This window comes from Monopterus albus, unplaced genomic scaffold (assembly GCF_001952655.1).
Source record: "Monopterus albus unplaced genomic scaffold, M_albus_1.0 scaffold235.1, whole genome shotgun sequence".
Classification (NCBI taxonomy): Eukaryota; Metazoa; Chordata; class Actinopteri; order Synbranchiformes; family Synbranchidae; genus Monopterus; species Monopterus albus.
The window spans coordinates 126,592-138,640 of record NW_018128115.1 but is presented as its reverse complement, the minus strand read 5'-3'; the positions used below and the strand labels follow the sequence as shown (position 1 = coordinate 138,640).

General features: G+C 45.3%; 2 protein-coding genes across 3 annotated transcripts in view; both read left to right on the top strand.

The window, feature by feature from the left end:
- The window catches only part of LOC109971761 (serum response factor-like), a 12,153-nt gene extending 8,149 nt beyond the window's left edge, over positions 1-4,004 (top strand). For both annotated transcript variants that reach the window (XM_020620213.1, XM_020620212.1), the window contains exons 6-8: positions 1,021-1,200; positions 2,234-2,313; positions 2,408-4,004. In XM_020620213.1, the coding sequence (XP_020475869.1) occupies positions 1,021-1,200; positions 2,234-2,313; positions 2,408-2,494 (347 nt within the window). In that variant the 3' untranslated portion in view covers positions 2,495-4,004. The remainder of the gene's footprint in view (positions 1-1,020; positions 1,201-2,233; positions 2,314-2,407) is intronic.
- Positions 4,005-5,871: 1,867 nt separating this feature from the next.
- gemin6 (gem (nuclear organelle) associated protein 6) lies at positions 5,872-10,453 on the top strand. Its single transcript, XM_020620216.1, has 2 exons — positions 5,872-6,102; positions 9,556-10,453. The coding sequence occupies exons 1-2, from the start codon at positions 5,972-5,974 to the stop codon at positions 9,920-9,922; spliced, it is 498 nt and encodes a 165-aa protein (XP_020475872.1). The 5' UTR covers positions 5,872-5,971; the 3' UTR covers positions 9,923-10,453.
- The last annotated feature ends 1,596 nt before the right edge of the window (positions 10,454-12,049 follow it).

Below are 12,049 nucleotides of genomic sequence, written 5' to 3'. Positions count from 1 at the left end.
GACTGTTCACCTCCCTACCCTCTGGCCGGAGGTTCAGGAGTGTGAAATGCAGGACCACTAGACTGAAAAACTCTTTCTTTCCCTCTGCCATCAGACTCCTAAACAGCTGAGGAGTTTATTACCAGGAAATACATCATGTACTGTTTACATTCTCAGTTTGCACATACATAATTGCACATTGACTGCTGCACATGCTGCTCCTGTGCAGCATACATTCTCTTATTATATTCTTATATATTTTTATTATATTGCTGCATTTACTGCTTAAGGTGCCTTAGATTTTGGCTGCTGTGTATGTTATTTATATTTCATTTGTATTTTGTGGCATTCATGTGGACGGCAAAGTAAGAATTTCATTGTACAGGGAAACACGTTTCCTAACTGCATATGACAATAAACACTTTGACCTTGACCCTGGAACGCTATTCTCCAGTCCGAACCTATTATACTGTGCACATATCAGAAAGTCTCTCCACTCTGACTCTGAGTGTGTTATCACCAACAAGTTCTGTGTGGGTGTTGGAGTGAAGGCTGGTCTACAGGGTCACCAGGTGGGCACCCTCTCACTAACTGGTGTTTCGTTGAGTTGGGCCCAGGACACCAAGAAGGCTCAACAGTGTGTTCCATCATCCCAGAGCCACCCCCCTCCTTTCCTGCACCCACACGCCCAACACATCCTTCATTACCTTCTACTGTTTTGATGACTCTGGCTGTTACCACTCAATAATTAAGTCATAGCAACCACTAACAAACCCAGACATTTTGAATGCTGTCCTGTCCAAACATTTCAAATAACCCACCAAACATCATGATGCATGCTAATACATAATGGAACTAGAATATTTTGTGTTGAGTGAGACCTCCCCAACATATTTTAAGCATCTGGAAACGGGTACAGTCAGGAGATGAAACAGCTAAAGAAAATGACTGGCACTGAAAAAACTGGAGGGCCTTGAGCGTAACAGTGGTGAACTGTTCTGATTGGAACATGTGACCCTGATTTATCCTTTCTCTCTGCAGCCAGTCTTCCTGCCGCCATTGCTCCCACCTCTTCGTCCTCTTCTTCAGTAACCAGTCACATGATGTACCCCGGTGGTCACACAGTGATGTACGCCACATCGTCACCCTCGTTGGGTGATGGCAGCCTCACTGTCCTCAACACCTTCCCCCCGACAGGCCACGCCCAGTCACATGACCCTGGTACAACCCCAGTTCTATGATTTATAGGTTATTATATCCATGCTGTTATTGATCACCACAAGTAATTTTAGAGACAGTGCATTTAGGCGCGGGGGGGGGGGGGGGGTCTTTTGACAGAAAACTGAAACATATCTAAAAGCTGCTGTGTGACTGGCTGCACTACCGACAAGGTAAGAGCGATGGTTTTAAAAACAACTGAACAAAGTGAAGCTTTGAGAAGATAAAAGTGAGGCATTGGCAGGAAGGACGGGATCCTCACACTCGATACGCCTTTCTGAGCAGCAAGCATTTTCTCAGTGTTAAGTCAAATATCCACATGTCAGTTTATCTTTTACCATATTTCTGTAAGTTAAACAAAATCACTTTCACAGTACATCCAAGCTATGCAGTCACATGTTTGCAAGTGCCTTGGCTAACTACAGTAGCTGGCTAACACTGAAGTAGCTTGTCCTATAATCATTTTAGTTATCTGCACCCCAGCTTCCCTCTAGATCAGGTATATATTTTGGGAATAGTCTTCCCTGCTACTGTAGTTAGCTAATGCACCTGCAAACATAAGATGTTTGCTGCACACAGACAAACAGCGAGTATCAGGATCCCTGTTCCCCCTGTTGATCCTGCTAATGCAACACGTCGTATCCTTTGTCTTCTTAAAGCTTCACTGTTTTTTGCTCAGTGGCTTTTAAAACTATAACTCTGGGTTCTTTGCCTTTTTGGCAGTATATCGTGTCACACAGCAGCCTTTAGGCATTGTTCCTTTTTTGTAAAAAGACAAAATTGTCAAAAAGACACCTTCACTCAATACAAAGTCAGTGGAGAGTGAGGATTTGTTTTCCCTGGTGGGTGTGGTTTTCAGAATATGATGCATTGTGCTCTGTGTCTATGGTGGTTGTATCAGTTATACAGGCCTCAGGCCATTGGTTGTATTGTCTTCGGGTCAGATACTTCAGTCATGACTGTCAGCTATGTTAGTGTTGGCTTGTTGTAATAAAGTTCTAGGTTTTTAATGGAATAAAGTTATGTCGTCTGTCAGGCACTGTCCCACAGGTCTTCCTCACCTCGCTCCCTCCGGTCGCTGCTCAGATCCCGGTGTCTGCAGTACAGCTCCACCCGGTACGACAGCACTGAGTACAGCACAGTACTAATACTTGTGATGCTATAGATACTGCTGCAGAAGTCCTCCTGATGTTTTGTGTTTGTGATTCAGATGGTGATCAGTCAGCAGAGCAGCGGCAACAACCTGACGGAGCTGCAGGTCGTCAGTCTGGACCTCCACCAATCAAAAGACGACTAAGTATCACATGACCCCTTCTCCCGACACACACACACACACACTCAGCTGGATCTCTTCTGGACGCCATTGAAAACAGTCCACATGTTGATTTTTTTCTGAACCCCTGCGGTTGGTTTGTGGTAATGAGGCAGCAAACCTCCTGTTTACTTGTGTTTGTGTTTAATGTAAACAACAACAGCTGATGGTCAGACCCTTCATGATGTCAGGGCTGCAGTGTGTGAGGCACGCTCATCATTTCTCCACATGACCTTTAACATTAGAGGTGTACATTGGAAATTTTATGACCGGTTTGAGTATTGTGAGAATTAAGTTCTAATTTTATGAGATAAAGTCGTTTTAATACTTTGGGAGCAAATGTGTACTACTATCAGGGTACTTCATTCTTTACATATTCAGTCTTTATTCTGTGAATATCAGGTTTGTTGTTTGAGCAGTGCCCCTGCCACTCAGCGACATCAGACTGTTCAGGTGAATGCAGTGATGATGTCGTTGACCAGGTGTCACATAATCACCCGTGTGTGTGTGTGTGTGTGTGTGTGTGTGTGTGTGTGTGTGTTTGTCATATGAATGTATCTCAGTATGTTTGTGTTCTTCAGTTTCTAGTTTTACTTGGGGGTTAAAAAAGTGCCAAAAACACTGAGACTCATTAAAGGAACAGTTCACCCTAAACCTATAAATTATGTTTGCTTGCATCTTTTTCAGTTTGCCTCAGTAAAAGCTCATGTGCACACAGAACAACTGACTGAGTTCAGTAGGTGTGTTGTTATGTTTAAAGTGGAGCTGTGTCAGCAGGGACCAAAACAGAGATGTAAAAACCGTGGATTGCTGAGTGAGCTGCGGTCGATGATGAGCACTCCACGAGCATGTTGGGACACAACAAAAAAAATCTTGTGAAGAATGTGTTTGTTTTTATACAGTTGGAGACACGAGTTGCGGTTTCCTGATAATAATGGCAGATGTTATCGATACATGTTTAGTTAATAAAAACATCACTGTCCACTGAAGTTCCCTGGTCTGATCACTAATGGCCATTTATTTAGATCATTTATCAGAGGATAATGTTGGCCACAGAGGCATCGTGTGTTTGTAATGTTCATACAGTACCTGGTGTGTCAAGATGAGCCAGTGCGTTTAAGGACACACGGTCATCTGGAACTCAACAGTTGAAGGGTTTTATTGAGGAGTTCAGTCATCGGGAATCAGACGAGGGCTCGGAGCTGTTCTCGTTCTGATGCATTGTTTCCTCTGGTGAAATCTGCAGACCTGATCTGATCTGGGTTTGACTCTGAGGATTTTCTGTCTGGCCTGAGGACTCCTTTTCCAAAGTCAAAGATATTTTGCAGACATTCTGCCTTGAACATTCTTGTTCTTTACTGGGTGTTCTCTCAGCATCACAAAGTGCAGTAGGTCAGATCTTTGACATCTGACCTCCTCAATGTGTTCAGTGTTTTCCTCATGTACCGTATGTCATCAGTTATGGATTGTTAGCTGCAAGTTGTTTTGTCAGAAACAGCCAATAATAAATAAAAAAGGAGAGAAAATGTGTTGTTCAAGGCCCAATTACCAAAGCCTCACTGCAGTCGTCATTTAGGGGGAATCAGCTCTGTAATGTATTTAGTGAGAAGTGAGCTTGTGATTGGAAGGTTCAGGACCCAGACTGGCACCATTAAATCTGGGTGGGGTAGATTTAATTGCAGTGTTAATCAGACTAGCCTGTGGCCCCCGAGCAGCTCTGCATTCACAGCATTGTGCAGGCCTCATTCACAGGTGCCCCTGAGCAGGGCCCTTAACCTCTGCTCACGTGGAGCTACTTAGGGGCCGGTCTGTGGTTGTACAATGTTGTGAATGTGATCAAGGCACTCCTGAAAAAGAGAGGCAGCCTCTCCGCCGACCAGGTGAAAATAAAGGTAAATAATAACTAGGCCTTTTATGAACTGCACTTGGTGATAGTCTTCAGCTGAGAGGCCCCATGTTCATGATACCGATATTTCAGCTGTGTGGTGGCCTGTTCTTTTACACCATCATGGGCTCTGGTTGTCAACAACGGCATAACCGTTAAGGATAATTGTCTTTAATCAGTAGCTCACAGGGGTCTTTCACTTAGCCTGTTTGCTTTGTATAGTATGTTGTGTAATTAATAAACTGGATTTAAACGTTACACAAAACATTTAAAAGAACAGGTGATTTTTTTTAAAGACTTACTGAACTGACTTTACATTGGACCTATTTTTAAAATGTGCACTAATTGCAAATGTAATTATATATAGTTACAATTTATTCTGTGTATGTTAATATTCTATAAAAATATTAAAACTGAACTGACTTAGTTCACAGTTTTAATCACAGCTGGATCCTTATGTGTTTCTAGTGAATAAGCTTTTTATGCCGTGTGTGTGTGTGTGTGTGTGTGTGTGTGTGTGTGAGAGAGAGATACTGTATATGTATCTGGGGAAGGGGAAAAAGAAAACGGACCAACTTCAGGTACGGAGGCATGTGCTTTCCTGTCAGCTACGGAGGTCTGCCATTTTGTCTGCAGCAGGTACTCTTGAATAATGGCTGAGAAAATATTTGAGCCATTTTGTTCCATTGTTCTGCGCGTTAAAACACATTGTCCCCTCATTTTCATCGCTATTCACAAATACAGACTTTATGATGCAGTTCTGTTTTGTTCTTTAAACTTTAAAATGAAATCTTATTGACTTCAAGTAGCACTGGATACACCCAGTCATGTATTAGAAAGGTTTAGACTACAGAATATTTCTGGGATCTAATAAGAGAAACTACTTCACCTGTCTGACCCAGAAATCCAGTATATCCATCCAGCCCGTGAACACCTCAGTCTTACCAGAGGAGCTAGAAAACGTTCCCGGGGAAAAAGTTATCTACACTACATTGCTGAACCTGTTGCCACTGTGACCCAATCTCGGATAAGCGAAATAAAATGGATGGATGGATGTTTAATTCTTTCTTGATTCAACTTTAATGACTTTCATAAAAAAATATAGCATGTTCCACCATTCTTCTTGGTTACAGCATGGATGTAATCTTTATAATGCATAACTAGGCTAAATATAATACATCCATAGGTTACATGCATCAAAGCACAGAGTACTTTGTCAAAATTTCAAAATAAATTTTGTGCCGAATGTTTTATGTTATTTATTTTGGGCCAAAATAATTGTATCAATTATCAGAGGAGCTAAACTAAACACCCAGTTGTTTGTATTTTATTTTTATGCCGGTTTTGTTTGAATGTAATTATTACAAATGCTACTGTATTTAATTTCATTGTGTTCTACTCCCCTCCTGCAGGGGGCAGTAGTGGCTGTCCTCGGACAATAAAATGAAGACGGAACGTTTGTTTTGGTCTGATGTTTCCACCGAGGGATTAAGTTCGTGAAGCAGCAAGTCAGTGTTGGTGTGTATTGGTTGTTATTTTCTATTTGATCATAGCCGTTAATAGTTACGTGGGCCACGATGCAGTGCCGCTGGCCTCTTTTAGGTCCGCTGCGGTGGATCACTTATGTCAACAAGCACGTGAAGGTGAAGGCGGGAAAAGACGAAGTGCTGTGGGGCTGGCTGCTGACCGTGGACCCCGTGTCTGCCAGGTAACACAGCCTTCCAGAGGAAACTGAACACAGGTGCATCAGCTGGGTTACCAGAGTTTTAAAAAGGCAGCTTTACAACCAGTTCACCTTACTTCAGTGCAGACCGGAAGAACTCTGGCTCCTAGAACTAGGCTACGTTGGAAAAGTAGGTTAAACTTCTTGGTAAAAATAAATAAATAAATAAATAAAGCAAATTGACAATGTGGTACAAAATATAAACCAAAAAGTCACGTCTGCTGAGTTTATCACGTGACCTAAACCTGCCTGAAATCACAGTCCCACCTTTTCACAAGGGCTAAACTGGAGGAAATGTTATAATTTTTGTTGTTTTAAGATAAATATGGGTTTTGTTTTATCTTACTACAACTAAAACGGCAAAGCAAAAAGTATTTAAATTGCACCTTTTCTGTCCGTTGGATGGACTTGAGTACTGGTTTAAAAAATGGGCCTGTTGTTGTACTGGTCAGTCTTGTACCATCTGACTTGTACAGTCTTAAAAGTAGTCTTCAAGTTACACCTGTTTAGATGGTATGAACTGCTGGAACACTGGTCTAAATAACGGGCCCGTCTTTTTTACTTGTCTGAGGATGAGGTCTTGTTTATACTGTGATGACTATGCCAGCCAGCGGGAGGGTTAGTGACAGCGGCAAGCATTATGCGAATGTGTAAATAGTTAGCGTAATATTGTGGTATAATCCTGAGTCATTGTGTTTTACGGTTCTTGTTATTGTTGTATTTTGAGGGGTTAAAAATGACTGTTGGGTTCATGCTGTGTGTGTTGGGTTGCATCGAGCATTCGGTGCTCGAACCTGTTGACTGCTGTTCGATTGGAAGTGTTTCGCTGTATTATGCCTGTGTGTGTTAGTCTGTTGTTGCCGGTGACTGAGAAAATAAAGACAAGAGAGAGCTGGCTGACTGCTGTGATGTGAGAACAGTGAATTACGCCACTGAAGAGCATTTCAGGGTGAGGGTGCACACTGTGCCAGTGACATAAGGGGAAGGTGTGATCCTCGAGGGATTGTTAAAGCTGTGCGGTGCACGGAGCCCGGTCGTAACAGTGTTAGCCTTACGTAGGTGCTAGCACCCCGCTAGCTAGTTAGCTGCACAGTTAGGATTCGCTCCTCTCCTCCGCGCCGGAGGTCACTACAATTGGTGTCAGAAGTGGGATTTAAAGTCGTTCAGTCGAACGCCACTATGGAGAGGAGCCTAGCGGAGATAGAGAGAGAGGTTTTTGAGAATACTCGCCACCTAGAGCGCTTGAGAACAGGGATGCTACGACGGAGCGAGACACCGGTCCGGGCGGATGGCGCCAGCGTCCCACGGCGAACGCATCCCACTTCTGACACCAATTGTAGTGACCTCCGGCAGGCATTATACAGCGAAACACTTCCAATCGAACAGCAGTCAACAGGTTCGAGCACCGAATGCTCGATGCAACCCAACACACACAGCATGAACCCAACAGTATTTTTAACCCCTCAAAGTACAACAATAACAAGGACCGTAAAACACAATGACTCAGGATTATACCACAATATTACGCTAACTATTTACACATTCGCATAATGCTTGCCGCTGTCACTAACCCTCCCGCTGGCTGGCATAGTCATCACAATACGAAACATGAGCCGTCTCTCAAAGGTCTTGTCAAACAGGCTGTTTTGTTTGGCTCTGAAAATGCCGAGAAGCTGCTCAAGTTTAATTACTGAAGTTGCCCTGTGGCAACAGGACACAACAACAATTAGACACTGGGCAGGTTGATGTGGCTGGTGACTGCTCATCAGAGATGTAGAGCTCCAGGGCAACCTGTAGAAAGGTACAGGGAGAGAGAGAGAGGAGACACTAGGGGAGGGAGAGAGAGAGAGAGGAGACACTAGGGGAGGGAGAGAGAGAGAGAGGAGACACTAGGGGAGGGAGAGAGAGAGAGAGGAGACACTAGGGGAGGGAGAGAGAGAGAGAGGAGACACTAGGGGAGGGAGAGAGAGAGAGAGGAGACACTAGGGGAGGGAGAGAGAGAGAGAGGAGACACTAGGGGAGGGAGAGAGAGAGAGAGGAGACACTAGGGGAGGGAGAGAGAGAGAGAGGAGACACTAGGGGAGGGAGAGAGAGAGAGAGGAGACACTAGGGGAGGGAGAGAGAGAGAGAGGAGACACTAGGGGAGGGAGAGAGAGAGAGAGGAGACACTAGGGGAGGGAGAGAGAGAGAGAGGAGACACTAGGGGAGGGAGAGAGAGAGAGAGGAGACACTAGGGGAGGGAGAGAGAGAGAGAGGAGACACTAGGGGAGGGAGAGAGAGAGAGAGGAGACACTAGGGGAGGGAGAGAGAGAGAGAGGAGACACTAGGGGAGGGAGAGAGAGAGAGAGGAGACACTAGGGGAGGGAGAGAGAGAGAGAGGAGACACTAGGGGAGGGAGAGAGAGAGAGAGGAGACACTAGGGGAGGGAGAGAGAGAGAGAGGAGACACTAGGGGAGGGAGAGAGAGAGAGAGGAGACACTAGGGGAGGGAGAGAGAGAGAGAGGAGACACTAGGGGAGGGAGAGAGAGAGAGAGGAGACACTAGGGGAGGGAGAGAGAGAGAGAGGAGACACTAGGGGAGGGAGAGAGAGAGAGAGGAGACACTAGGGGAGGGAGAGAGAGAGAGAGGAGACACTAGGGGAGGGAGAGAGAGGGGAGACACTAGGGGAGATAGGGAGCAGACACTATGGGAGGGAGAGCGGAGACGCTACGGGAAGGAGAGAGGAGTCTACAGGAGAGAGGGAGGAGACACTATGGGAAGGAGAGAGGAGTCTACAGGAGAGAGGGAGGAGACACTATGGGAGAGAGGGAGGAGACTCTACGGGAGGGAGAGAGGAGACACTAAGGGAGGGAGAGAGGGAGGAGACACTAGGGGAGAGAAGGAGGCGACACTACAGGAGAGAGAGAGGAGACATTAGGGGAGAGAAGGAGGCGACACTAGGGGAGAGAGGGAGGACACACAGACACGTAATGGTGGCGTATGAAAATTCATTTTCACGCACAATATTTGAGTAATATGGAGATTAATAGCAATCAGCATTTCACTTTCCTTGTCATTAAAACAACTGTTGGACCCAGAAAAGAAGCTGAAAACTTTGGTTTGATGACATTTTATTAAATGTGGATCCAACCAAACGTGATGTGAGTTTCTGTGACTTCCTGTAGAGACTGAACGCTGCTGGAAAGCTCCTAAACTCTTTGCCTTGACCACAGCTTTTCCCACTGCCCTGTGCTGCTGCCGCCTGCTCTTATTCACTTTCCAGGCGAGATGCAGTGCATCTCAGACTAGCCTTTTGACTGCAGTACTTTTACTGCTAGCTGAGTACTTGTACACAGTGGTACTGCTGTTAGTTTAAAGGTGTCAGAACTCAAACTGTTTCAGTCTGAATCCAGATCTGGTATGGCCCAGTCTGACTCTGTGGTTCTGTTCCTCCTACAGTCTGGTCCTGATGGATTTCAAAGAGGATGGGGGAGCATCGGTGCAGGTCGTGATGGGTCATGCTGTAGAGGAGGTGCAGATCCAGCAAGAGGCTGATGAGGAGACCACAGACCGCCTCCAGGCCTCTTTTCTCCCCCCAAAGACCTGTGGCCTGGACCCCGAAGACCTGAGGAAGAGAAGAGGTGTCATCCAGAGCTGGCTGGAGAAGAACCGTGTCCCTGTGGAGGAGGAAGACGACAAGCTGAGGGTGGCGGGGGTCTTGACCATCAGGGCCCCGTATGGACCTGAAGACTGCAGCAGTTCCAACCAGATCATCTTAGACCGCATCCAGAGACTGATCCAGAATCTGATCCCGGTCGATCCCTGAGGAAAAAAAAAAATCACTAAATGTAGGAGCCCCGCCCCTTGTCTGCCTACGCCATCAGGTTGAAAATGAGACTTACAAAATAAAAGTGTGTTAGGAGACGGTTGGAAATGTTCTGATATTTTGCAAAATATCTGGGATAGGACTGAACAGAGAGTTAAGTAACACTGAACATGTGGAGACTGTTTTTGAGGAGGATGTGTGTTTAATGGCGCTGGTTTCCAGTTTATCCAGTTAAATTAGTCTGTGCTTATACTGAAAAATGCTACCTTATTGTAGGGATTTTGTATCACCAGTCTTCTGCCACCCTTTGTGGTTTTGTAGTGTTGGGGTGCTTAAAGGAAAACTCCCATACAATGCACTATGAATGCCATCATCCAAATTTTTATTTTCATTATATGAAAGGTCAGAATTGTGTAACCTGCGGCTGCACCTCTGTCTATCACAGCTGGATCCTGTAGCCTGCCTTTGTCACTCAATCACACTCGAGGTGCCCCGTACCCTGTATTTTTATTAAAGCTACTAGGCACCAAACACTCGGTGCAGTATGTTTTAATGTTGTACTGATGTCACATATATACATGATTATACTCAAAATTACTTTAGTCACACTTTTTTATGACATTGTTTTGTTTGTGATCATGAATCCCAGTAGCTGTTGGACATCCAGCCTTTCAAATGTCAGTGGTGAAGATGCATAAATATACAGAGTTAACAGTAGGCAGCACCAAGGCCATGTGGTTGCACTCAATCTGTGAGTTTTGGTTCCCACAGGTGCCTCACATAAACTGAAGTATTGGTGAAGTACTGTTCCTGTGGCAGAGCGTATTGGCTCTTCAAAATACAAATACACCAACAAAGAGGATGACCTGTATGTACAGAGAGGAAGAACACTAGGAGAGGAACCAGCAGCTGTGACTTCTCCAAAGTGAAAACTAACCTTCAGTGTTCACGAAGGTGGACACAAAGACAGTGGAGTAAAGAATTACTTGCCATCCATATAACACATCCACTTTGCAGGCCACCAGGTGCTTCAAGGAAGACGCCTTCACTTTTCACCCTGTATTTATAAAATGCAGGAATTTACAGTAGTTCGCAGACTTTTGTTTACTCTTTTGTTGCTTACAAGTGAATTATGTCGACATGGTCGACTGCTATGCTGTGAACAGTTCAGACTGAATTAGAAAAACATTCTTTCTGTATGAATCCATACATTATAATCAGAATCAGCTTTGATCACCAAGTTGAGTATATAAGGAATTCATCTCCAGCATAGAGGCTCTGTGTGTTTTAGGTAACAGACAATAGTGCAGTCAAAGGTAGGGGAAGCATGGGAGAAGGAGGAGAGGCAGCATTCATAAACTTTACATGCATATATACGCATTTCGAACTATCCAATGGTGCATGTACCTGTACTATTTACAATTATTACACTGCGGTGGTTGCCATGTCCTGTCACCTCAGTCATAGTTAACTGTTCATCAGAGTGACAGGCCGAGTGAAGAAACTGTCCTTGTGTCTGGTTGTCTTGGCGTACAGTGACCTGTAGCGCCGACCAGAGGGGAGGGGTTCAAACAGTGTGTGTCCAGGGTGTGAGGGGTCTGCAGAAATCTTCTCTGCCCTCCTTTTGAGGGCTGGACTCTATTCCTGTACTGTTTGGTTGCTGAGCCAAACCAGACAATCATGGATGAGCAGAGAACAGACTTGATGATTCCTCTGTAGAACTGGATCAGCAGCTCCTGGAGCAGGTAAGCATTATTGCATTATGAATGTTGAGCTGCAATAGGTTCATAGTTTATAACCTTGGATCAGACATAATGCCAGATTTGTAGTTAGGAGAAATATGAACAGGGAAAAGGCGGAGTCCATCCATCCATTCATTTTCCTCCGCTTATCCGGGACCGGGTCGCGGGGGCAACAGTCTAAGCAAAGATGCCCAGACTTCCCTCTCTCCAGACACTTCCTCCAGCTCCTCCGGGGGAATGCTGAGGCGTTCCCAGGCCAGCCGAGAGACATAGTCCCTCCAGCATGTCCTGGGTCTTCCCCGGGGCCTCCTCCCGATGGGACATGCCCGGAACACCTCCCTAGGAAGGCGCCCAGGAGGCATCCGAAACAGATGCCCGAGCCACC

What these genes read in the sequence shown, in the direction of transcription:
- gemin6 (XM_020620216.1), top strand. Translation starts at nt 5,972, where the DNA reads ATGCAGTGCCGCTGGCCTCTTTTAGGTCCGCTGCGGTGGATCACTTAT. An exon ending in GTGGACCCCGTGTCTGCCAG is followed by an intron (nt 6,103 to 9,555) that starts GTAACACAGCCT and finishes TTCCTCCTACAG; the next exon opens with TCTGGTCCTGATGGATTTCA.